This window comes from Odontesthes bonariensis, chromosome 16 (genome assembly GCF_027942865.1).
Source record: "Odontesthes bonariensis isolate fOdoBon6 chromosome 16, fOdoBon6.hap1, whole genome shotgun sequence".
In the NCBI taxonomy this organism is placed as follows: Eukaryota; Metazoa; Chordata; class Actinopteri; order Atheriniformes; family Atherinopsidae; genus Odontesthes; species Odontesthes bonariensis.
Genome location: NC_134521.1, coordinates 30,575,313 through 30,603,035, shown reverse-complemented (window position 1 = coordinate 30,603,035; position 27,723 = coordinate 30,575,313). Strand labels below are relative to the sequence as shown.

At 40.7% G+C, this 27,723-nt stretch overlaps 1 protein-coding gene across 1 annotated transcript; it reads right to left on the bottom strand.

The window, feature by feature from the left end:
* Positions 1-3: 3 nt before the first annotated feature.
* Positions 4-27,723, bottom strand: tecta (tectorin alpha). The gene is made up of 24 exons (XM_075486899.1): positions 26,185-27,723; positions 25,011-25,075; positions 24,765-24,904; positions 24,364-24,651; positions 23,663-23,800; positions 23,385-23,550; positions 22,841-23,253; positions 22,090-22,660; positions 21,378-21,988; positions 20,732-21,302; positions 16,879-17,507; positions 15,622-16,279; positions 14,813-15,012; positions 14,187-14,567; positions 12,179-12,465; positions 11,731-12,011; positions 9,818-9,928; positions 8,613-8,815; positions 8,099-8,262; positions 7,738-7,986; positions 5,958-6,120; positions 5,787-5,871; positions 5,394-5,513; positions 4-3,513 (listed from the first exon to the last, which is right to left on the bottom strand). Exons 2-24 carry the CDS (start codon positions 25,072-25,074, stop codon positions 3,410-3,412), a joined length of 6,597 nt encoding a protein of 2,198 aa, XP_075343014.1. The 5' UTR covers position 25,075; positions 26,185-27,723; the 3' UTR covers positions 4-3,409.

Sequence of the window (27,723 nt, the reverse complement as noted above, 5' to 3'; positions counted from 1 at the left end):
CTGTTCACAAAGAATAAAACATATTTTGGTCATGTTTTAGACATCAAATAAAGATACTGATTACTTGAAAAAAAACAAAAAAACAACAAAAACAGCAAACTGACGAGAACTGTACATTTTTACACAGAAGGCAACAAGACCTGGAGACCTACCTAAAAACTCCCATTTAGTATATAACTACACTAAAGTATCAACAGGCTTTCAGTGAGCATTGAGTTTGCTTGGTGGTCATGTGGCAAACAGAAAGCAACTGTTAGCCAGAATAATGCTATGTTCTAACATGTCAACCCCATATGGAAAACAACAGAGTGCATGTGTCAGTGTGGGAGAAAACTAGAACTGATCAAGATTAAAATCATTGAAATGAAGCATTTTAGTGGCCCAACTAAAGGTATTTCTTAAAGCCACAACACAATCTGGGAGCTCACATATGATACCTCAATAATATAGGAGTAATTATTTAATAAGGTGCTTTCTTCACACACAAATACTCATTCCTTTGATAAACTTCACTCCTGCTTCATGATGCACTCTCTCATTTTTAACATCATGAAATACATCGTTCATTCATAGACTGTTTTATAAAATCCAAAATCTCACTCAGCATATATGTATAATCGATGAATGTGGCTCTCTGACTGCGTTCAAATTGTCCACGTGTTCGGTATATATAGTCCACAAGGTTGGGAGTCAGCCATTTTGAAGTGGTGTTCCACATTTCAACTGAAACTTTTCAGCCACCATATAGTGTTCTGCAAACTTGTCATGTGTAATACTAAAAGTATAAAGTAAAGATATATCTGTACAGAAGATTTACACTACACTGTAAAAGTCGCAATAGACTTGCATTGCAGCAAGCCAAGTAGCTGACAGAGTGTGCCGCCATCGTGGGTAAATTCAATTCTTTAGTAGTATACTGAAGTTTGCCATATGGTTACAGCTGCAGTCCATGCTTGTACTGGTGGATATGGGGTAATGAAAGAAAATTGGGGGGGGACGTAAATATGTATAATAAAGTTCTATGTCAGTGTTGTGGAGAAGGGTGATAAGAACAATATGTTCTCTACCAAAAGAAACAAACTTGCACATAATTATGAAGCACTGCAGCATATGTATGAGCAGCTGTGAACACTAGTGAGTGAGTTAATGAATGAGTGGACAATTTTATTTAATGGCTAGAAATTACTTATACCTGCGAAAATGTCATATCAACAGAGGTCTGTGAGAAAAACATTGATAATGACCTCAGTAAAAATTTTCTCAACAAGGTCATAGTCTTAAACGCTAGTTTAACATCGTAATTAATGGAGATGATGTCGATATTGTGAATTCTAGTTGGAGTTGGAGTGGGGCTATGCTGTGACTGACAATACAAAAACACTGAGCTCGAAACTTCAAAACATGAGTTTAATACAATTTATGGTTATTTTGAAAGTCCATTTTCTCCACTGTAATGAAATAAAAGAACAGCAACAACAAAAAATAATAATATTAATAAGATACATCAAACAATTCTGACTTAAAGGATGGTTTTTGTTATTGCTGCTGGTTTTATTTCTTCCTCTTCTTCTTTTTGTTTTTAATAATCACAGGAGTAGAAATGAGATTTCATTTCATTGGTCCTACCCAAATATGTTGTTGGTTTAGAATGATAAAAACTCCACATATAGCAGTTGAAAGTTCTGCTTTAAACTAGCCAGTATATATGCTGTCTAACAGGATGAAAGGAGGATTTATGTCAGCACATAAACAGAGAATGTTAACAGCAAATATTAACATGAAATCAGATATTACACATCAGGAGGCGTTCACTCTTGAACTGTTATTCATCAAGCAAAAGGTTTCAAAGGCATTTGAATAGTTTTGTGGCAAAATCTATTCTTGTACAGTCATTTCTCTTCCTGCTCTCTCAGAATGCCCAACCAAACATTCCACACCTGCACAGGGAGGTGAAGCACCCTCAGCAAAAAAGGAAATAAGGACACAGAACGGCACTATCAGTATGGGAGATTCTCAAAGGAGTGTGAACAGATGCAAGACAAGCACCTTGTGACCAGCAGGGATAACCAATCAGCACTAATACCTTATGTCAAGTTAGCAAGCATACACATGGGAGGCTCTGCAGAACGCAGTGTGAGTGTTTTATCAGCCAGATTGGGCATTACACAACTGTTATGATATCGTCTAAAATCAGCAACGTTGCCAAGAACACTCCTCCAACCCTACAAACATGGATTTCCAGCCAGCCATGACAAACAGTTGAAGGATGCCCACTTTGATTAACTAAGCAATCATTATGTTCATTATCAATGAATCTTTTTTTCCAAAGTAATGGTTTAATTGTTGGATTTGTAAAACTAAAATACTTCTCTTTCTTGCCATTTTCTGAGCATGACATCTGCTAAAGATTTCTCGTTACATTCAACAACTAGTATGAACCAAAGGATTGTAACTTTAAAGTTTCATAAAACGGATGAATGCAGAAAATTCTCAAAACTCAGTATTTAAAATGACTAAATATTCAAAATTTTGAACCATTATTAAGTTATACAAAATGGTGACCAATATTTTTTTATGAATCATTGAATCAATTATTTCAGCCACTTGTTTAAGTTCCAGTTCTTACAAATAATATGTCCTTGATACTTGTCCTACTTGTCATCAATTCATACTTGTCCTTGAATTGATGCTATCAGTGACATCCACTTGTGGCCTATTGTGGGCTGCCGTTTCTTTTTTTTGTTCTGTCTGCTTTTTATTTTTTAACCTGATCACACTTGAACTTTTTTTACCTGTGATCATGTCAGAAGTTACCCTATTTACATGTAACTTCAACATGTCAGCTTCACTATTCCTTAAATATCAGTGATCCACCTTCAGTGAAAAGTGAAATTTAAATGATTTTTTTTTCAGACCTTATTTTACCATCTTTCCCCGTCTTTCACATTCAAGACAACTTAAACTTGACATGTGTAGGATTGGAAAATGTGTTTCTTTGGCGCCTCCTGCTGGGGATATAGGAAACACATTGGTTTTTAACAAAGAAAATACACCAATGACATCACTTGGGAAAAAAAAGTAATAATAGCATAAAGAATTCTACATGTTCCGCTTTAACTGAATAATATGCAATGAGGTTTTCCGATAAATGTGAATAGCGGAGGAGGAGGTGGTGGTGGTGAGGCACAACACAGTTTGCTACAAAGAAGTAAAACATGTCAAGACATCTCTAACTTTTCTCAGCTGTATCAATAAAATCAGCATCGAACAACTTATAAGTGTTCAGTGTGCTCTCTTTCGATTTTTCTGTCTGCTGATCTACTGACTAATCAGTGTTGATACTTTGTGTATCTTCAAGTCTTCTGTGTGTTTGTCATTTGTTCCCTTCCTTTGGCTCACAGGGACGGTGTTAGGAGAGGAGAGAAGTGTGAAAACAAGCCAGGAGCACAGAGATCCCAGCGCTGACGCTCAGCAGAGGAACCGTAGGTGAAACGTTACAGCTCGAACTCGAAGCTGCAGAAAGAAGACGTGTGACAAAATATTTTCCTTTATTACGTGTGCTGATTTGTAATCTCTGTTACTTTTACTGTTTTCCTCTCTATTCTTTCTCGTTTTTGCTTAAATAGACAAACATCTTGTACTTGGAAATCAAACATAATAAACTGTAAATTCAAAATACATCTGAGAGCTACATTTTTGCATATTTGGACATGAAGAACAAAACTAGATGGAAAAAAGCTCATCTCACGAAGGTTAAAGGCCAGAAATGCGATATACCGGTAGCTTATCTCTTAATTTTTTTCTATAATCTGGACTTCAGCCTGTTTTACTTCTTTGATGTTTCAAGTTCACGCAAATCATGTTGCAAGGAAGAATTCTGTTTAATAAAAACAAGTTTTAATGTGTTTATTAATTTGTAAATACATATTAATATATGCATAGTATACGCATATTAATCTATGATTTTGTAATGTTGTTTTTCAAGAATTAGTTTGCAATTATATAATGATTGATGTGCGTTACAATGACACCACACATGTGCAGGTAGTTTCAGTTTGCTTCCAGAAGAGGTCTCAGCACTCTCTCTGACTATAGGCTGTAACTATGGGAACTCTGTGGCCTGCTCACTGACTTACTGGTGGTGATACTGCCTGTTCCTCCTCAGACAAGACTGATCTGACTTTTACCTTTCTTCATGAAACCTACAGTGAAGAGTGTACTGTTTTTGTTCCTGTGCTATGACCCCAGCTGTCTCAGTACAGAACTCTCCAAACTAAACAGCACATGCACACAGCGGTAACTCACTGTACCCACTGAGGTTAACAAGATAAACAACAAGGCTATTCATCCAATTTGTTTTTTAAACAAAGTCTTTTTCTCTCTCAAATGTCTAATGATGCCAGTGGCTGTATCTTCATGTTTTTTTATGCCTAAAAACTCAACAAACATCACATTAAGCCACACATCCTGCGCCTGAGGAATTTAAGAAAGATTAAGAGACATAAGTTCAAACTCACGGCAGTTCATGCTGAACATCTAACATGTGAAAGATTAAATATTCAAGCTTCTATTCTTAAGAAAGCTAAAGAAAATGCCATGGGCCATGTTGAGTTCTGGCTCAAAGAAGCAAAGTGTTGGTTTACTGGCTGCTTTATAATATGGGGACTCACGCCACTCAGTATCTTAAATAGATAAAGTAACTTGGTTGAAGTTTAGGAGAGGACATGCAATGAAAATGTTGCACTGTCATCTGTGAGTCTCATCTGGCAGAATTTTTCACCCATCAGCCATAGGTGCTCTTATGACAAAGAAAATGTGGGGTGCCCTGGGGTGTCTGGTACTGGGACTTATATTAGAAATCTTTGGCTCTGTGGCTTGTAGGGTAAAATCTTTGTGGATTGGACTTGCCTCTCACAAATGTCATCAGATCCTATCAGATTGGTGGGGAGTTTGGAACCAATTGGGAAAATGTGCTCTAAAATGCTTGAAATACTAATTTCAAAGCTTCCATGCCCTAAAATGACTTAATGACCTTATATGTCTCATGTCTTTACCACATTTTATGTTTACTTTGTAAGCTGCCTTTATGTAGAAGCTGGTGCTGACAAACCTTTCCTGAGTTATTGGCTAAGATGTCTTTCTTCTTGTGACATTAGTTATTTTCAACATAGAGATTGGAATTTCCGACTTAAGAGCCTAAGATGTAAACATCTGAATTTCTTGCAGAGCTATCAGCTGTCAAATTAAAAAAAAATCAAATAGCTGGTATTACTTTTAACTTATTGGGTCATTCTACTTATTCAATATATCCCCTTTGATAGAGATGTAGATTTAACCCTCCTTAGACTGGAAATGTGAGTGGGATTTTTTCTGTGCGTCTGTGTGGTTCTCACTCCCGCAGCTTTTCCTGTCTCGCTGCAGCATCCCAGTCACACAGCTGCAGATGGGCCCGGTCCCCTTACTGGTGCAGATTTGCTCACAGCCTCCGTTGTTGTCCTCACACCAGTCGGACTCTGAGGAGATAAGAGAAGCAAGGTATGGAAATCTTCTCTTCTTCTTTCTATAATGTTGCTGTATCTCTGGTTTTGTTGTTGTATTTGGTCCGTTATTGTTATTTTCTGTACCTCTGGGACATATTCAGGGCATATGAAAGTTTCTACACATTTCATATCAGAATTATTTCTGACATGAAAAACTAGAATATGCTTTAAGTGAACAGAAACTCAGCATCCGACCTAAAGAGAAGTACAGAACATTAGTTGGTCAGTCCTTTCAGCCCCACCTACCTCTCCTTCTAATGGGTCCCACACTCAGTATGTGCTCCTTATGGTCACTGTCCTCTGAGTACATTCTTCTCTTGTGTGGACAGTTCTGGACACACAGCAAATAAATCAATCTAACAAAGAAGAGAGTTTAATCACTTTTGTTTTAGGAGAGGGCTTTTTCGAGTGTCTCACCACTTTGCAGGCGTTTGTGTCCGAGTCACACAGTGAAACGTCACAGTGCAGATGGACCTCATCATAATCCCCGATGAACTTGAAGACAGTGACGTGAAAGCGGCAGGTGAGGGATATGCCATTCTCTGCCATGCCAATGGTGTTGTCCTTTATGTTTGGGCACCTACAGGACATATGTTAAAGGAATTTGTCTGCATTTTGTTTCTATCATCCACAAACAGATGGGTTTTGGCCACTGAAGACAAATTTGTTGGAAAATTTATTCCTGAGTGAAGATGTCAAAGAAAAAAAAGTATTTTTTGTTTTGTGTGTTTTTTATTCTTACAGGAGTAACGGAATCCAGGGTGGACCTGAGTTTACTGTTAAAATGATCAGTAATATAAATCAGAAGAAGCAGGTAAAATGTGAGGCGAACTGTCTCGTAAAGGGTGAGTAAAATTTGCAGCCACTTCAGGGTTAAGACAGCGCTGAATGACACACATACATACGTATACGTACATAAAGTTGGGTAGTGCGGCTTCATTTAAAATAACTGGAGCATCTGTGCTGAGCCAAGTTTCAGTTAAAAACATGCAATCTAAGCTGTTATCTAAAATCAGACCATTAATAAAAAAAAAATTGTTTAAAAGGGATCTTATATTTAAAAGAGCCATGTTCAAAGGTCTGAGGCAAGGTTTGTCTTGAGACTGTTTTTTTCAGTATGTGCACAGATTTTAGATTCTGATTTGTTTTGATGGTTTGTTTGTTGCTCTTCCTGAAGGTGGTTATGACTGGGATTGATGATACAGGGCAGGGGTTGTCAATTTTGTTTGAGTGTGTGAATGCTGACTGCTGTTGAAGTGTTGGTCCATACAGAAGAGGGAGGTGTGTGTGTGTGGGTGGGGGTGGGCTGACCCCACACCTGCCAGTTTTACTGCTCCAAAACGCCTCTTTATTGTTCACTAACAATAAAATCAGTGCTTACCACGTAGTGGACCTTTATGACTTACAATGAACTCTGTTGACGTAAAAAAAACTCTGATCCCTTCACTTTTTGCAGTTTGTATTTTATTAAATCTAACAAATGTTTGCAAATATATCAAAGACTTAACTGTGCAAAAAGTTCTGTGTCCCAAGAAGCTTATTCTATGTTTAATTTACAAGTTCTGAATCTAATTTTGGTGGTACTATAGTAGCTCTACATGCAATGGTGCTCAAATAAAACAGAGTAATTATCTGTACATAGTCACAGCACATCCTGTCCCATTTTGTCTGAAATGCTCTATTTTAGGTACTGTCTCTTTAAGCCCCGCTTTCCCTGAGAAGCCTTGATTGGTCAGCAATTGCGGAGGCAAGACAGCTGCTTAATTCATTGTTTGAAGTGTTTCAGATTAGATGGCATTATGCAAATAAGCTACAAAGTGATGAAGACGAGAAACAGAAGAAAAGCCTGAACTACAAACAAGGCATTCCCTGTCGTACGAGAACAGTGATTTCTTTGGGAGAAGATAACTCGCTGTGGTGAGAACTTTACAGCTTTGCAGACATTTAGATGATGAAAAACTTTAAATTTCCACAATAAATTATACAAATTATTATAATTCTACCAATTACATAAAACTCTGAAAGGTACTGTTTTAATATTCTTTTCTATCCCAATTATCATCAATGGCTGTTCAGATTGATTGATTGACTCTTCTGGGTGAAAGAATGCAGCTAACTACAGAGGGAGATTTTAACACTGTTGAGCCTTTAAATGTGTATATGTGTGTGTCCAGAAGTAAAAAACCCTCTAGCCTACCCCCTCTCTATGATGATATATCGGAGTCGGTCACTGCTGTAGCGAGACGGTGTGGCCCAGCACATATTCACTATCAGGATGAGCTGATTTTCATCCGCTCCCTCCACAAAAACACCCACGTAGAGGTTATCCCGAGTGCTGAGCACCACCTCCCCCTCTCTGTATGGGTTTCGGTATGAGGAGTTCTTATAGAGAGCCATCTTGGTGATGAAATTTCCCTCCTGAGTCGGTAAGGTGAGGTTAATCACACTGTAGGATGGAGGAAAAAAGGAAGATGATGAAATTGTCAGATGTCTCGGCCTTCCATAAAGATATGTTTATTTGCAGTGAGTGTAATCTACAGCAGATTCCTGAGTCTGACCTGAGCATGGGTTTGAGGACAGTCTCCAACGAGATTTTCAGATCCAGCTCATAGGCGCAGGAAAACTCAACATTAATGGTCTTATCTCTGGTGATGACGTTGCCGGTGTTGTTCACACTCTCTATCCAAACAGTATTCTTATACATGATGTGTGTACCATTTGACTGTCAAAAAAAGAGAGAACTAACTCATTATGATTTGGTTTCTTTTGAAAGAAAAGCAACAAAAACTGTAATTTTTAAGAATTGAAAATAAATAATATTCCATGTGGAGTCTGAAAAAGGAAAATAGTCTGACAATCTGTCTCAGCAGATGGTCTCACTGGATTCATAATAATACACATATTTGAGTCAAACAAGACCTTTGTGTGACATTGTCATTGTTTTCAAGGTCAAAGACTGAAAGATCAAGATAGGGAGTTAAAGAAAGAATTTGAAAAACCTGATGCAGCTGGAAAACCATCAACCATCAACACTAAAAAAGCAACTAAGAGTTCCAATGGATATGAGCAAACCTGTACAATGGAACCACAGTGTCCTTTTGTGTTGTTGATGTGGAAGGAGATGAAGTCCTCCCCCTCAATGCCGGGGCAGTGTTCGTCGTTGATCCTGACGTCTTCCCGTTCAAAGCCCAACTGGAAGAGTTTACACTTGGAGATGGAGACCTCCATCTGAGCATGCTTACAGTTCACCTCTGCTTGAATGATGTCGTCATCACCTGCCAGACACAGGCACAGAGCAACACAGAATACATGTTCTCATATGTGTCTGGGAGAGGGATTTAGAATACACTGGCTACAAAAAGTTGCAGGTGCTAAAAACCTTTTGGCCTTGTTAATATGTCCATAAGATGTTTTTTAATGAGTTAAAAGATATATCATCAGCTAAATCAGCTGTCACTACTGAAGGTTTCTGTTTTGGATATGCAGAGCACCACCTACAGTTGAAGAGGCAGTCCTGAATGCTTGCAGGGTAGGACTTTATGAATAATGGGCATGTGTTGTGAGGAACTAATGAAATGAGAACCTATAAGGCAAGCTGAGGATAAGGATAAATTATTCAGCTCCAAACAGCCTGTAGTATTCTAACCTACTATAGCAGTGACTGTAATTACACAAACGTACTGAACAACTGAGGTCGGATGCAGGTAGGTATCAGAATAGGAATTTACTCATGTTCTGGGACTTTCAACTGTAATAAAAATGCAATGTCGTCCGGTAGCATTCATGACTATGACCACTGGCAGCTGCTAGCCGCAGCCCAACAGCTACAGCTGCTAGCAGCCAGCCACACTACCAATTAGCAGCCACAGCTCTGGTGCATTTCGAATATTGTTTAAGTTACTGTTGAAAGCAAAGGGAGGTGGATTCATTACCATTCCGATGGCTCCAATGGCATGCGACCTAGCGTTATTTTGATTCTTCCTATATGAAATCTCTCACTGGTTCAAAGAACTGGCAATAGTATTGTATAGCATAGCAGATTTAGACCAAAAATGGAGGACGGTACCATCAGAAAGTTGGACGACATATGGACAGGTCCAGAACAGCATATTCATGCATCCCCACTAGCTGAATGAGGAGAAAGGTATCAAAGTTGTTTATGGCCATGAGAGGTTTTTTAAGTCTAAAAAATGTTGAAACCCCAATGCACTTTTTAGGGAATTCACCACTTATGGAGTGAGACTTTATCTGAAACTACCAAAAATTGAAAGTCCCACCTGCAGGGTTGGTGGGTAACTCGGGACAGCCACACAGGTCGCCACCGTTTTCCAGCTCACAGGTGAAGTTTGTGCAGATCTCTCCTGCACAGGGGTCATAGATCCATTCTGCTAAAGACAGGTCCACACACAATGTTAGCTGTCTCACACACAAGACTCTGTTAGACATACATGCACAGAATGATCAAAAATCAGGCAAGCTGTGGGCTGATGTAAAATATTCCTTGTCCTGCATTTACTGAAGTGCTGTGTTTGACAAAATAACAACAACAAAAACACAAACATAAAGTTATTTTATCAAATTTTCCCGAAATGATCACTGTGATCAAAAACATTCATGACAAAAATATTATGTCAACGTCAATTGGAAACTTAGACTAATTCTCTGTTCTTTTTAAGTTTTTGTTTACCTTCATTCTTCTTATATAGAGGTCCCACTTAAAGCTGCAGTCTGCAGGATTTGTTGTTGTCATACGTAAAGTCCTAATTTTTGGCATTTCAAGAGTTTACATGATCTATCAGAACGCTTGAAGTTGAAAACGGTGACCTCCGTAGTCGCAAAATGCAAGAAATGCTTATTTTTTAACCGAAAAATAAAAAGTTATTCAACTTCCTGTCCCGCCCCATCAAAACACATGAGAACTCGTGCACGTCTACGTGCACGCCCGATGCGCGTACACGACTCCTCATTCATCAACTAACCTGTCATTTGCGATCATGGAAGACACAGTAAGTAGACTAGCCCGTAATGAACTTCAATAGTCTAGATAAATAAGCGTGGGGACAAGCCTTCCTTGTATCGCGCGTGCACAATCGGTGATTGACAGGCAGCAGAGCCCAGCTCGTAACCTGATTGGTTACCTTTTACCGGTCCGGTCTGCAATTTTGTAAACAAACCTGCTGGCTTTGGAGGGACCTAGCGGGACATATAGGGGACCTAGAGAACTCATTTTTTTTGTATTGGGGTATTTAATGTACTACTTTCAGAATCCCCGGACAGTTCCAAGCATTATGCTTGAAAAAGAGTTGCAGACTGCAGCTTTAAGGTCAATCAGTGATCGTAATAATATTGATCAATTTGTGAAAATAAATGGATGCCATCAGCAGATACTGTGGATGCCTGTTTAGACATCCAGAAGACAAAGAGTAATAATAAAATCGGTGTTGATTTGTGCTTCTGGTCACCTGGTGAATGCACATGTTCAAAATTCTCTGTGGGGTAGAGGACATTGCTAATATTCTTAAATATTTAATTTTCTCTCATAATCCATCCATCCATTTTCTATACCCTCTGAATATGTCGGTCAGGTCACGGGGGGGCTGGAGCCTATCCCAGCAGTCAATGGGCGAGAGGCAGGGTACACCCTGGACAGGCCGCCAATCCATCACAGGGCCACACAGAGACAAATGAGACAAACAACCACACACACGCTCACATTCACTCCTAAGGACAATTTTAGAGACACCAATTAACCTAACATGCATGTTTTTGGATGGTGGGAGGAAGCCGGACTACCCGGAGAGAACCTACACATAAATGGGGAGAACATGCAAACTCCAATGAAAGGCCCCAGCCGGGAGATGAACCTGGAACATTTTCTCTCATAATGTCATATATAATACATGGTATAAATGCCTAGTTTGCTAATAAGGTGCACAAGGAGCAGAATTTACACTGCAAAGATTAAGCTTTGAACAAAATTCTGTTGTGTTTATACTTTAATACTGTCTCTTACACAGTGCATGTGTTAACACATTGTAGATATGACAGAAGTAGAATATTCCTGAGTAGACACTCCGTTCCATCGGGATTTCAAAAGTACATTTAAAAACACGTCTAACTCGACAAAGTGCCATGTGTGTGTGTGTTTGCCATGTGGCTCTGAGACACTGGTGTCTCACGGTGCTCTTACAGCAGTTCTCTTGGGTGATCCACTTGGTGGTGAGGGTGCCCAAGGAGCGGCACGCTTCAGCGTATGCTGCCAGTGAACCACAGACCTGAGCTTTGCGATGATTATAGCAGCCGTCTAAGTAGCAGGACTGGTAAAAGGGTCGGGGATCCAGCAGGCCGTGGCATGGCTGAAAGAAGCCCTTAAGCTTGGTCAGCTTCTGACAGGCATCTTCTCCCTGCAGAGCTAGGACTGCTGTGTTGTCGCAGGACTGAGCCAAAGCCACATACTGGGTCTCATCACAACTAGAAGAGAAAGAGAGACTTCCAGGTATGAAAATGAAATATTTAAATTTACTGACGTCTGCATTGGTAATGATTTATTGTCTTCACTTTGACTGACTCCCTTCTCAGTAGGAGGTATTATATTTAGGGACAATCTCAAGAGGGTTTGCAAGAATTTGTCTACCTACCTGTTCTGCATACCGTTTGTCTTCCAGCTCTGGGCCAGCTCCAGGGCACTGACAGCCGGTTTTCCCCTGGAGGTGATATAGTCATCACTGGGATCCCCATTAAAATTCCCACAAAGGCCACACACCTTGTTCTGAAGCCGCTGGCCCATTGTGATGCTGAGAGTGTTGAAGCGGTTGTACCGAACCTGAATGTCTTGTGGTGTATCAATGACAATGAAGCCTTCAGATGTGGATAGACGTGCCATCAGCCCTGTTAAAAATGGTACTGACACTGGTGTACCATTGACCTGTGAAAACACAGGAAGCAGCAGCATGACAGAAATTAGTGTTTGGGGATGATAAGACCACTGATAGGTCTTAGCCCTCTATAAATTTTTGGTTATGTGATGTGAATGTGGTGAATATGATAACCTAAACACAGATTTGTATTAGTTTTCAATACATTCAATACAAGAGTTCTGCTTTTTTCTTCCGACTGATAATCAAAATCAAATTTGTGGTGTTTGAACCAATCCATGCTAACTCAAAGACCTCGGGCAAGGATTAAGAATTTAGTGTCATCTGCATAAACTGATTTCATATTCATAAAAGATATCATTAGGTAGCAGCACATTGTATAACAGATAAGAAAGGGGACAGCCCAAGGCACAGATTAAGACAATCTGAGATGGTGCTATATGTTATGTTCTGGTGAATACGATCTGAGTCACCCCAGTGTATTACAGCCACTTCAGAGAAATGCTGTGGTTAATGGCTCACCTAGATCAAGCAGGATTAGGGCTCTCTGGGATTTGAGGCAACCAGTTTGTCATTATGTACCTCCGTAAGTGCACTTACAGTTGAATGGTATGGCCTAAAGCCAGAACTGGAGCAGCTCTAATGGGCTATTAGTGGCAAGGTAATTGGCAAATTGGACCATAAGAACTTTGTCAAGTATTCTGGAAAGAAAGGGAGATTTGAATTAGATCCATTTCTTTAGTTTGGTAAAGGCTTCTTGGACAGTAGATGGCATAAAACCAACAGAAGGTAACTTAACCATGCAAACAAAAGATCTCCTAGCAGAGATAATTGTGATGTTTATCTCACATAGCCAGACCTACAGTGCCTCCCCTGTGCTGTGTCAGCCCTTGAAAATAGTCTGGTTGCACCGGCTCTCATTTTTATAAAAAGGAAAATCTTGACCAGTGGGCAAGCAGCTGCATTCCTGTTAGACTGTAAAGATAGTTGTTGTATAGACCTTTAAACCTTTAGATCTTTACAATCAAAAAGCAGCTCAAAATCTTCCTTAAACCTTTCCATATTTAGTGTAAAGGGCTTTTCCTGTATCAAAAAAGGATTTAAGAACAACATAGAACTGGATGCTTAAAGAGTGTTGCTACAAGTGCCTTCTGAAGGCTTATTATTATTATTTATATCATTATTATTATCTTTGTAAGGGTTTTCTTGTTTTGGTGGGATGGACTGAGCGCTCACTGGTTCAACCAATCATCCTACAGCTTTTCACAACTCCCATTATAACTACTAGAGGCAGTGTCCACATTGCTGGAACTGCAGCCGAATATAGTTCCTAAAACTTCTTTCATTGGGTATTTTCTTTAGCTTTAATCCAGTGTGCTTTGGGTTGCACTTGAACTTGATCAGGTTTTATCCAATGTGCTGGTAAGATGTGCAGCTGTCAGGGGAGCCCAAGTAAATTCGAAGAACAATTTGAACAGAAAATTCTTAAATGACCCCCTTGTTTTCCTTGTCAGAGTTGTCAGATCAAACAGAGCTGTGTATTGCTGCCTCTGTACGTTTTTTCATATAAGGGTCCAGGAGATTGACAGCCATTTCCACATTAAATATGAGCCATGTTTTGGACCACCTTACAAATCCACAACAATATTCAACATTCCCTTTTTTTCCAGGTCCAGTTGCTACAATTAGTGCACAGCAGAAACTCAAACTGTGGCCAGTGTGAAGTTTTCTAAATATTTGGCAACCAACAGGGGAAAAATCCTTCTCTTACCTTGATGGTGCTGCCAGAGATTAGAATATTCTCCTCATTTATGTAAAGGTAGACATGAGAGATGGAGGTGAGGTTGGGTGTGCTCCATTTATCAAAGTTAGCAATGATCTGAAAGGAGAGGTCAGGCAGCTTGTGACAGTTAGTAGACAGGACGAAGGAGCAGGAGGCCGGAAGACGCAGTGACGCCCCATCAAATGTCCTGAAGACTCCACCACCTGATGCCACACAGTGCTGAGAGCGACGCGCAAAGCAGCCTCGAACTCCATGCCGCAGGGTGCACTCCTCCTCTGCCTTACAGCGCCTTGGGTCACACTGGATCAGGTTTCTTCCAATGCACTGGCAGCGTTTGGTACAGTCACTGTTCCAAAACAGCTGTTTGGGCTATAATAAGACTTGTATTAAAATGACAGCTAAAGTTTCTTTTTGTTTTTTTTTTACTGAAAAAGAAGAATTTTAACTTTCTGACAATCATAAGTATATTGTAATTAGTGTTCTTTTGAGCAAAATATCAAACATTTTTTTTGGAATATCACATAAAACCTCGAACTATAATGAAAATTGTTTCTTGTTTAAGATGAAAATATGTACAATGTTGTCATGCACATTATGTCGGACGTGAGACTGACCTCGAAGTACTTTCCATCAGTGTAGCAGCCGCAGTTTTGAGGCAGGATGCAGTTCTTGCCATTGAGCACGTAGCCCTGGTCACACTGGCAACCCTCCACACAGTCCTGGCTGCAGTCCCTTTGGCCACGGGCTGGGGCGCACTGGGGTGGGCAAACTGACACGCAGCTGGAGTAATGGCTGTTAGGTGGACAGCTCTGGACTGGGAGCAGGCAGGTTGGCAAAGATATTAGATAATTATTGTGCTGGCTGCACTGTACAATTTTCTGGTGCTAATGAATGTTGATTTTTCAGGTGTAAATATTTGCAGATGTGTTGCGTCAGTCGTCCACATAGAGTTCATGTAAATCTATGGGAGCTGTTTGACATTTTGGGAAATAAGATTATTTGCTCTATTTCTGTGTGTAGGAGAAAAAAATGAGCATCAGTCTTTGCAATACATGCTGGGCGTATAGAAAAAAATATTTGATTCTGTCCAAAGTTCAAAAATACCCCTGCCAACACATGTAAATCTCACTTGTTAGCATATTTGATCTCACTGGCTTAATGCATTCACTCATAAAATGTAAAACAAAAACAACACATCTCTTGCTGTATTTAGCGGCGCAGAAAAAACATTAAATTTCCCTAGTGGCTGTGATGACCTGTGGTTATTCACAGCTTAAGGACCTTGTTTCAGTATTGAACATTGTCATTATTCAACAATGTTTAAGGGTTCGTGCAGAAATCTCAAACCAACATGGGTTATAATATTTTCTATACATAGCACACACAGCAAGGCATGTGTTGAAATGAAAGTAAACCCACTCACCACACGGTGTGTCGCTCCTCCAGCCAGTGGCAGGCACTCCTAGGGTTTGACAGGTGCTGGCATAGATCTGTAACCAGTTACAGACTGTATCCTGAGCTCCCTGATCCAAACAGGTGTCCTGCAGGCAGCTTTGATAAAAGAATGCTGGTGCCACCTTGCTGTGACAACGTGCAAACAAACCTCCTCGATCCACGATCAGCCCACACAGCCTTACCGCCTCAGGTTCCACAAACACATACAGTCCATTTCCAATGTGGAAACGAATACCTGTGGCGACTTCATTTGCCTCGTCGTCAGTGCCAGTGTTTGTGTTGCTGTCTGCCACCATGAGAGGGGCTTCGTTTAGTACGCTCTTCTCTCCAAGACCACAACGTGGGCAGGAGTCTCCACAGCCCACCTGGCAGAAAGTATCCCTCTCAGCCCAGGCCATGCCCCAGTCAGTGGTGGTCAGGGTGGGTGGGGATAAGGGCATGCCCTGGCAGATGCCGCAAGAAGTGTTGTAGAGGTCTCGGGGTAAAGTTAACAGCAAGAGAGTGTTCCAGTCAAAAGCCACCTTCAGGCCAAAGTCTGTCTCCAGAATAAGCAGCATGCCATAGGTGAAGATGTTGATCTTTCCTGGGCCCACCTTCAGAGGAAGGTACAAACGCTCCTTATTGACCTGAGTGACAAAAGTAAAACTAGTTTTAACAGGTTTTATTCTGGGACACAAAAATATTCCAACATGCACCATTTCTAGCATCAAGTTTGAGTTCCTAATCCCACTGACTTGCATGTTTTGAAAGCATGTGGGAATTCCCAGGTGAGAAATTAACGAAGAGATACTGTAGATACTGACTCATACTGGATTTCCTCTCTACATAACTGTATGGTATGGTAAGCAAGAGAATGACAGAGAATATTACAAAAAAAATGTGAGTGCATGGGTGGGTGCATGTGTGTAAGTGTGTGTCATTTCTCCTCAGATCTTTTAGTCAGTTTGTGAACCCAGTCCAAGAGTCGTTCAGGGTTGGGGTTTTGTCTGAGCCAAATCCAGCCTGATAAAAGATGCCCATTGAAATTAGATCCTCCTTAAGCCAATCAAAGAGGAATTCACCCTGTGCCTGGTTATTCTATCGGCTTGATTAGAAATAAGACAAATGTCCTCACAAATACAACAACGACCTTCACAAGGCATGCAAAAAAAAAATCAGGTCACATATTCTGTTGAATTATATCATTCCACAAAACAAGTATTCTCAAGTATGTTCATGTACTTACAGTGACTGTGTTTTTGTAGCTTCGAGACACTTCAATTTCATACTCATAGACCTCCAGCACAAAGCCCCTCACCCAGATTGCCTGGCTTGTGTCTTTTTCCTCATTACGAGCTGCCAATTTGAATTGAGGATAAGTTCCACTCATCATTGTATGCTCTCTGTTCTCATTCCCGCAGTTGGTGGTTGCCATCCTAAGAGTACAAGAGCTTTGCAGCTCAAACGGAACACTGCCAAAAGGCAGAAAATGCCCATAACCGGCGGCCACACACAAGGCCTCAGTGCGTGGCTGACAGAAATACAGGCTGTCATTCTCCTGGCAATACTCCTCGGGGTGACAAGGTGCGTGCTGACAATATACACTGTTGTCAGAGCCATTGCAGTAGCAGCGCTCCTGGCACTCCCAGTCTGTCCAGAAAGTTTGATTAGTAGCCAACTGGCGCCCATGGCTCAAACAGCCACAATCACTGCGTGCCACGCACAGGCCATCCCGCAGTGCAAAGCCATCTTCGCACTGACACCCTTCTTGACATGGCAAAGGGCATGGCTCCTCAAGCTCATCCAAGTTGGCACAGGTCAGAGGGCAGACGCTGGTGCATTCCTCGAAATGACTGTTCTCTGGACAAGGAAGAACTGAGACCAAAGAGGGAGGTAAGAGAAAAAAAAGGAATAAATAAAGAGAACACCCAAATCTTTTTTTTTTTTTAAGCATAATGTGGTCATTTTATTATAATAACTATTTATTAAAGGCATTTTTGGGCATTGGCTTTTGATTAAACAGTGAAGAGAGGGTGAAGGTTAGGGTGGAGTGAAGTTAGGTGGAGATGGCAAAGGGCCATGGACCAAGACTTGAACATCGAGCTGCTGGACTTTCATCTAATAAAAATGAGGTGCCCTCGCACTAGCGTCTGTAACTAATCTAGCTTAGTTACTTGGCAAAAAATAACTTTTGTTGCATTATCTGAAGCTATCACTATGCCCTTATAGTAATACACAAGACAGATAATCTTGCCTGGTTTCTCTTGGTACCTCTAATATGATTAGCAACAGTCAATTGAGCCTGAGTGAGAACAAATGGTGAGAGTCAAGAAAAGTCTTTAACACATGTAACACTGCCACTTTTACATTTGCCACAGTAACAAGCTTGAGCATGCATGAAGCCTAGCCTTCAGGGATGTGGCTTTGAAGGCGGAGCTGAAGCACAACAGAGAGGGAGGGGGAGGACATGGATGTAAACTCTCAAAATTTAAAATTAAATCCATCCTCCTCTCAAGGTTGGCAGTTTCTTCTTTAAACTCATTATCTGGCATTATCCACTGTTTTTGCCACATGTTCTGTAATTTTATTTTTGATATTCTCTTTTTTGTCAAACTATGTCTATCGCAAAACTTTTCTTTACTGCTACCACAATTAGCTGTGTCTTTGTTTTTTGATTACACCAACAGCCCACTAAAAGAACCCACTAGCATCACATTGAAGCAGTAACTTGAGGCATTTAGCAAAAAAATTTGTTGGGAGCACTGAGCACATGAATCCTAATCCAAGGCACAGATTGTCCTTAAGAGGTGATTTTAAATAAAAACAAACTAATTTTCTGCATAGCTGTCAAAGTCAATGTTAGGCTTTATCGAAGTGTCAACTTTGGTGTTTCTATTGGAGATTTTTTTTATTCTGAGTTTCTTAGAGCACCTGACAGAAGACTTTTTTTCTGCCAGTTCTGTAGCACACAAAGTAAGAAGAAACTGCCGGTAACAACTAAAATTGGATAAATGTTTCCCTAGTACCCATCACATTTAAATCTTTAAATATGTTTTGAAAGAGCAATAGCCTGAGTGAGCCTTGATATGAAGCAATAAAAATATTAACTGCTTAAAAAAAAAAGCTCATATCATGCTCATTTACAGATTAATATCTATATTCAAGATGTTTATTAGAAGAGGTTCATTTGCGTTACTGTTTAAAAATAACATCACTCTTTCAGTGAGGTGATTTACCTGGTCCTCATTTAGTCTTCCCTTGAAAGAGCCAGTCAGCTCATTGGTTAAAAATGGCCGAAGACGAGCGGCTCATTCTTTGTTTGAGGTGTACTAAACATGGTCCTAGACATGATTTCTGTAAATATGTAATACAATCCTGTACTACAAACAACGTATTTTCTGCATTTTAGGAGCAGTGTCTAAGAACAGTGTGGAGGCTAGTATAACTTCCTTCAGTTTGGGGTTTTTAACTACTCCTAAAGAAGAGAACTCTAGATGCCTCTATGATGAACAACTACAGACCTGTATCTAACCTCTCTTTTATATCTAAGATTATTGAGAAAGTTGTATTTAACCAGCTCAACGACTTTCTGAATGAAAGTGGATGTCTTGATAACTTTCAATCAGGCTTCAGACGTCATCACAGCACTGAAACAGCTCTGGTCAAAGTGTTAAACGACATTAGGTTGAATACTGATTCTGGTAATGTTTCAGTCCTGGTTCTGTTGGACCTCAGCGCTGCGTTTGATACTGTAGATCACAGAATCCTGTTGCACAGCCTGGAAAACTGGGTTGGACTTTCTGGAGCGGTCCTTAACTGGTTCAGGTCCTACTTAGAAGGCCGGAGTTATTTTGTTACAATTGGCAGCTATGAATCTGAGCGAGTGGCCATGACTTGTGGAGTCCCCCAGGGGTCAATTCTTGGACCTCTTCTGTTTAACTTGTATATGCTCCCTTTGGGTCAGATATTGCAGAATTTTAACATCAATTATCACAGTTATGCAGACGATACACAACTTTATGTGTCTCTGTCACCGGACGACTGCAGCCCAGCGGACGTACTGTGTCAGTGTCTGGAGGAAGTAAACACCTGGATGAGAGATAATTTTCTACAATTAAATGAAGACAAAACTGAGATCATTCTGTTTGGTAGCAAAGAGAAGAGGGTCAGCATTGGTAAATATCTTGAGACTCGGGACCTTACAATCACTGAACAAGTTCGTAACCTCTTAGTGTTGATAGACTCAGATCTGATTTTCAGCAGCCACATCAAAGCTGTCACACCAAGGCAGCTTTTTACCATCTCAGAAACATCAACAGAATTAAAGGTTTCCTCTCCCAAAAAGACCAGGAGAAACTCATCCATGCATTCATCTCCAGTAGACTCGATTACTGTAATGCTCTTTTAACTGGACTTCCCAAAAAGAGCATTAAACAGCTGCAGCTTATCCAGAACGCTGCTGCTGGAGTTTTAACCCGGACTAAGAGATCTGAACACATCACACCAGTTTTAAAATCTTTACACTGGCTTCCAGTCAGTCACAGAATAGATTTTAAAAGCCTGCTGATGGTTTACAAATCCCAGAACGGTTTAGGCCCAAATTACATCTGTGATATGGTCAGAGAATATAAACCCAGCAGAGTTCTTAGATCCAAGGACTCAGGTCAGCTGGTCCAGTCCAGAGTCCAGACTAAACATGGAGAAGCAGCATTTAGCTGTTATGCTGCAAACAAGTGGAACAAACTGCCAGTGGAGATTAAACTTTCACCAAATGTAGAATTTTTTTAATCCAGGTTAAAAACATTTCTGTTCTCATGTGTCTATGCATGAAATCTGCACGATATCTTTTGACTTATTGCTTGTTGCTTGTTTTTAAATTAATTTAAATTATTTTATTTGTTTCTCTTTATATTCTTTTATGTATTTTAATGCTTCTTCCACTCCCTGCTGCAATGTTTTTATTTTATGTAAAGCACTTTGAATTGTTTGTACATGAAATGTGCTATATAAATAAATTTGATTTAATACTAAAGGCATCAAAGGAAAGGGAACAACTCACAAAAGTATTATATATCCTCTTGAAAGTGATATCTACTCACGGCAATTGGTGGCACTTCTCCAGGAAGCTAAGCCTACTTGTGCATCCTGACAGGCAGCCGCGTAAGCCTGCAGTGAAGAGCAAAGGGCTGAACGGTTCCCTTCTCTTACACACATGTTATACAAGCAGTTTCTGAAGAATGGTGAAGGATTCACCACTGCGTGGCATGCCAGAAAGGAGCTATTCCCTGGGTCATTGATATTACCACACATCCAAGGACTCTGGTAAAGACGCAAGTCTGTGCACATGCGGTACAGGTCATCGCAGTCCCCATTGCAGGTGAGGTCATCAGCAATTGACCTCCAGCCCTCTGTGAACTGTTCAGTAGACTCTGCCAGGCGTCCACTGGGAAGACGCAGGTCATCAGTGGCGTTGCTGTTGAAGACGCCACATAACCCACAAGTAATATTGTAGAAAACGGTTGAAAGGGAGATGTTGAGGTTTCCTTGGCGTGTGTAGTGAACACGTAGCAAACCACGGGACTCCACCACAGTAGCATTGCCTGGTGCTTTGTAGATCATCATTGTCTCCATTGGATGGACATAAGGGAGCGCCACTGGTTCACCATTCACCTGGAACACAAAAAGGTGCAAAGGTTAAACGTATTAAACCACAAAAAACAGATAACAAAAAAATGATATACTGACCTTTACAGTGTCAAAATCTGAGCCTCCCATGTGTGCTTCAAGGTTAGCTACTGTAACTACAACAGGCCTTTTCCAAGTGGGGCCTTTGTTCACCAGCTGCCTGCCTATCTTCACCTCCACCATTGAGCCATTAGCTGGTACTGGACCACAAAGCTTCAGTAGGTAGTATGAGCTGTCATCTGGGAACAACAGGAAGGTGCCATCAAAGGACGATGTCACCAAATTCTGGGTGACTGAGCATACTCCCTCCCTCTGAGGGTAACAACCCAACAAGCCCACCTCGGCCACACACACTTCACCCTCCTTACAAGACTCATTGAAACAAGAGACTTCCCCAGCAAGTCCACAGGTGCAGCGGAGGGTACAGTCACTTTCCTCACCACTGGAGCCTGCCCAGAAAGTGTCATTAAGGGGGTAATAGAGGCCGTTATAGTCACAGCCACATTCATCATGTCGTACGCAGCGACTGCCACTCAGAACATAGCCGGCATCACACTGGCAGCCCTCAGTGCAAGGGTGAGCACAGTACAGGGGAGCAGTGAGGTCTGAGCAGGAAGCTGGACAGGCACTTGTGCATACTTCGTAATGGCTGAACTCCGGACATGGCAATGCTTGAAGCCAATGAGAAAAAATTAATTATTTCAGATGAGGTATGATGACTAAGTATATTCAAGTAAATTTATAGATATTCTTTATGTACACTGAATCTCACCACAGAAGGCGCGAGTTCTCCATGGTCGTATCGTCACACCAAGGGCCTGACAGGCCAGAGCATAGGCTTGGATGGCCTGGCATAGCGTGGTGATGTTGTCCTTATTGCTGCACATGTCATAAACACAGCTATACACAAAGGCTGTGGGGTCAACAACAGGTCTGCAGTCCCGAAAAGGTCCATCAGTTTTGTTGATGAGCCCACAGTATTCTGCACGAAAGTAGAGGGCTTCTATAACAGGATCACACACGCTGCAGTTCTGAGCGCAGCCGTCTGTACACCTCCAGTCTGTGTCCTCTGCTCGCCAGCTACCTCCGAGCTCCACCACGCTTTCTGCCAGAGAGCCATCAGGCAGCACAGGATCATCAGCAGGATCGTCGTTATAGTTTCCACAAAGACCACAAGTGTTATTAAAGTAGGAGCTGGGTAGAGAGATGGATGCATAGTGCTGACCATCATAAGTCACCAGGAGTCCAAAGTCTGTTTCTAAAGCAACAGCAACCCCAGACTGGTACACACGGACAGCACCAAGCTGGAGTTGGACAGGCAAAGTCTTCATCAAGCCATCCACCTAAAGAGGAAAACAGTTGCAAATTTCTGAGAAGATAAAGTGTACGAGTGTAGAAACTGTCGACCAATACTCAAAACTGATCTGTTTGATTATTTATTTTTCTACCTGCTAATAAAGGTGGATGCATTAAGGAGTACTAAGTGATCTACCTAAAAGCTATATCTCCAAAAAGATTCTCACCTGGACGGTTCCCAAACTACCTTTGGGTATCATGACTCTGTGACCATACACCTCCACTGTGACATCTCTAAGCCAGGAAACAGAAGCAACCCCACGGTTCTCATTTTTGGCCTCCACACTGAAGAAGGGCTGTCCGGCCATCTCCCAACAGGGCCGAGCCAGCAGGTAGGAACAGGTGCCTTGGAAGTGATAGAGGAAACCATCGAAGGTGTGATAATGCGGGTCCCCAAAGACCACACAGGTGCTAGTGCGGGAGGGCTGGCAGTAAAAGGCCCCCTCCTGCTGCTCGCAGGTCTCAAGCTGCCCACAGGGAGCCTCTAGGCACTGCACTTCATTATCAATGTCAAGGCAGCGACATCGCTGTGAGCACTGGTCAGACAACCAGAATATCTCCCCTCGTCTGTAGTAACGCCCTAAAGGGGGTGGAAATAAGACATGCAGAGGTATATTGAAGCTTAAGAATTTTATTGATTGCTTTTATTGTTGGCCTGACTGAAAAATTGTGAATTGGGGTGGACATGATCAGTTTGATGCTTGGACTTGCCATTGTAGCTGCAACCATTGGCGGGATCTATCAATTCAGTGTCTACGCGGAAGAACCAGCGTCCAGGAATGTTTACATTAGTTGTCTGTTCAATGTTTACCACCTCATTTGACCGTGATCCAGGCAGGTTGAAAAAGTGGCCAATATCCCCACCATTAAAACCTGACTGAAAAATGGAAAGGTGTGAGGGATGTGAGGTTGAATAATTTTCAAATAACAAGTATAACAGAAGAGGATAATATACGTATCAAATGTTCTCAGGGACATTGCAAGAATACCTGAGCAGTTGTCCCACCCAGTCCTGTTAAAGGATCACCGCCACTGGCTGTTCCTGTACTCCATGTGATTTCTCCATAGTTGAACATGCAGAAAAAAGTCACGCCGTCTGAGATAAGTACTGCTTGGAAAGTGTTCACCTGTTATTTCAACAAAAGTATGAAATAGTTTTGAAAAGAGAAAGAGTATCAAAACTACATATTTCATAATGGACAAGAATAAGTTAAAAAAAAATACAACAGAAGTCCTCATTGCAGACAAAATAGCAGCGGAAATTTCGTGGGAAATAAAACTTTTAGGAAATATGTCGAACAATAAGTTTAACCAATTCAGACTTAGGGCACATTTCAAAACAGCATTCAGAAACCTAAACATTGTTAACAATAGAGTTATGTGAAACTTGACAGAATTATTGTGTACACTGAAGCTTTTTCTACTTTGCTTTTGAAGAAACTGTAAATGTGAATAAAACCTATTTGTAAACCTATGCTTATAACAAAGAACAGTGAAAAATGAGACACTTTTCAGTTTTCTTGTGCTGTTTGATCTCATATTGAAAGTCATGGGACAGCATTGTTCCTTTACCCATTAAGACCCAAGGTAAACTTTACACATCCTGGTGCTCATCTTACATCAGGTCTTAATAGGTTAGAGAACTGTAAATAAATGTCAGAAATGTCTGTAACCAAAGTTTGGACTCTACCGGGGTTGTCTGGCTTCCCCCATAGAAGGTCACTTGGTGCCATGTTGCAATAAAAGCCCATGTGGCCTTGAAAGTAGGTATATTTTTGAAGTGCTTTTGGACATCTCGTGTTGCCCTTTCCAGTATTTCTGGTTCAGTGGTCTCTCTGTAGTACACATCTCCACGAATGCCGTTGTGCACATCTGCCCAAAGTGGAGCAATGAAGGATCTGCTGTCACTTAGAGGAAAAGCCTCTGGTGTGAACTGACTAACTTGAACATTGAAGGAGATCACACCATTGTTGTTTACCTGTGCACAAAAAAGAAGAAGGTTGAGTTTAAGCTTTATAAATGATAAAACTTTATATACCACAGCATGTTAGTTGAAGTTGATGATGGAGGTAGCTCTAAAACAAGGCTTACATAGATGGAACGGTATGGCACATTGAAGAAAAAGAAGGGAACAAGCAAAGCAATTTCTGGAGAACTTCCATCATCCATCTTGGGTGTCTCTAGATCCCTATGACCAGGTCCATATGGATACAAGACATCCTTAGTGCTAGCTAAAAGAAGGGTTAGCAAATAGAGTTGATCAAATTAATAATTCCCAGCAAGATGAGGACATTCTGCAGCAAATGTCTTGTTGCAAGATGTGGGGTATCTCAGTACCTCCTTTCTGTGCAAAGATGCTGAAGAGATGGAGCAGAATAACTGGACAGCATGGCCTGACCATTCTAAAGAAAACAGACAGATGAGGAGATAGATTATATTGAAATCATGTTACTTAATCTGTGTTGCATTTTCCTTGAAACTAATGGAAATGCTGGAAGATGTGAGTCATAGGACAACTTCTCATAAACCAGACTGTTAGACAAAAGAGAGAGGAGGGAGAACCATCCAACCAGCACCACGTTACTTCTTTAAAATCAGGCTCCCAGGTCTCCCCTGAGTATCCCTGAAAAGGCCCTATTATGCATGTCAGAACAATGTATCAGGATCACATTTGCCTATGGTCCCATGTGAGCCAGCAATGCCGGAATACAGGCTTTTTTTTGCCTCAGTTCCCTGCAGCCAATGAGACTGGCCTGCTGTGCTCCGGCGTCTCAGTGCCTTAAGCCATGAGGTTGGTATGGACCTCATTACAACTTCTGTCTAAGACCCATCCATGCTTTACTGGCTAAAGGGACAGAAGTGTAAACACTAGGGCACTAATGGCTTTCAATGAGCGGGTTTCATTTGCCAAGGTCCTTGCTGTGACCCTTAGGGAATGTTCACTGTCGGTCTTGGTAAGCTTCCATTTGGTAAAGTCGAAAGCACAGCCAAGTTGGCAGATTCTACTGTCACCACATATATAGCTTCAGTTTGATTGTTTGATGATCTAAAATTAAACTCAACAGAGTACTCAATGTACTTTCAGTGTAACATAATTCTCAACCACTGGTTTATCACCAAATTTAGTTTAGGCAGTTTGCTGGTCAGAAACTTACTGTTAAGGCTTCCAATATGTGGTTAATACAAGTATTCCCTACTTGAAAATTAGTTTCTGTATTTCAGTGACAAAATAATTACACATATTAGACAAAACCATCTGGCCTGAGATGTGATACCAACAAGGAAGCTGTTTCCAAAATAACTTTGGCTTCAGTAGTCCTAATAAAACATGTCAAATTTCACACTCCATCCCCACCCTGTTGTCCAAATATGTTCTCCTCTCGCTCCAAAAAGACATGGTGAAGGCACATATGCATATAAATTCCAGAAACAGAATATTAGATTGTTCCTGATAACTTGGTTTGGCTTTTTGTAAAATTATATCTTGTTGAGGAGTTAATTATACAACAACCTCTGGCAAAGTCTGGCAGGCGCTCCTCCAGACCAGGACTAACAGGCCCCGTGGCAGCTTCCTCCCCACAGCAGTCACCTTATTGAACAGTTGAAAAACACTGAAACTGTTGATTTTACAACTGTCACTTACAGTTTTTATGTACATATAAAAAAAATGGTATTTCCTTTTTAATATTATTTACGACAAGTTCATGTGAGAGACAATAATTGCCGGCAAAGAATTCCTTGTATGTGTCTACGTACTTGGCGAAATAAAGCTGATTCTGATTCTGAACAATCCAATACATTTTTTATACCCGCTTAATCCAACTCAGGGTTGCGGGGTAGATGGACCCTATCCCATTGTCATTGGGGGAGAGGTGAGGTACACCCTGGACAGGTCTGGTATGAGTTATTTTATATAGTCCAACAGTGAGAGAAATAACTATGACACTAAATAAATTCATGACTGATGTTGTTTTAGAACAACACAGTGTGATAACATAGTAAGTGATTTGTTTGAGCTGACACTGCATTAGCGGCAGAGCTTTGCACTGCGATCTCCTGAAATGTTGTCTTTTCGTTTTTATTCATTTTAATCATTCTTTTTGTACACTTTTCACTCACACTGCATGTAGAGTTAATTTACAAAAAGGAGAAAAATCACAGAAAAAATATTTAAATTCGTATCTCACTGATGACATTATGATATATTCTTTTTTAAAGAAGCTGTAGATGTTGTGATGACGTCATTATTGGGTACAATAACTGTGTTGTGAGTACCTGAAATATAGCAAGCCTGTTTACAAGTCTTCAAAAATATTGTAAATGTATATAATCAATAATTAAAAACTATTATTACATTTCACTGTCAAATATATTTTACTGTGAGAGGAAGGTGTCTATTTTTGATTTCATTTGACCAGCACCAATATAATAGCTCAGCCAAGTTATAAGTCACCTAACAGTAGATCCTGGCTGATCAATAAAATTCTGGAAACTTTACAGCTTTGAAAACTGAACTTTGGTATGACTTTGGAATCTCAGAGTCTACACCCACAGCCGTTTACTGTCCCATAGGACGACATTTTCAGTGTGTTATGATCATGCATGAAGAATTTGAGATCATTTGAATACCTCTCTCAAACCTCTGTCTCTTTCTGATGTGTGAATTCTGTTCAAGCCGCTGTTAAATTGTGCTCAGCTGTGCCAATGTTAGTGGGCACTGCTGAGAGAGTTCTGCTGCAATGTCATCAGCCTCTCATCACACATTGTCAACACAAAGATTACCACAATTGCTCTTTTGACTGATGTAGCTTGTCTTATCTGACTGGCATCAACTCCTTTTAATGGCTTTTAAGGGGGGCAGTTACGATTAAACCTGAACAGGACATTAAAACCTGTTTATCTCAAGGGTTACACAGAAAATGAGACACCTCATACTGTATTATATTTGCAAATGCTCTATTGATGCAGTGTAAACAATGGAAGAAATGTCTTTTATTAGTCTTTTTGTGTTTTTATTATCACTACAAATGCACTTGACAGCAGAAGCAGA

Bases quoted from the DNA above. Each gene is read 5' to 3' on its own strand.
- tecta (XM_075486899.1), bottom strand. From the start codon at position 25,074: ATGGTCAGGCCATGCTGTCCAGTTATTCTGCTCCATCTCTTCAGCATC. The intron at 23,254-23,384 runs GCAAGTCCAAGC...CACCCCCTTTAG, and splicing joins CAATGGTTGCAGCTACAATG to GGCGTTACTACAGACGAGGG. The intron at 5,514-5,786 runs GTAGGTGGGGCT...TTATCTCCTCAG, and splicing joins GGGACCCATTAGAAGGAGAG to AGTCCGACTGGTGTGAGGAC.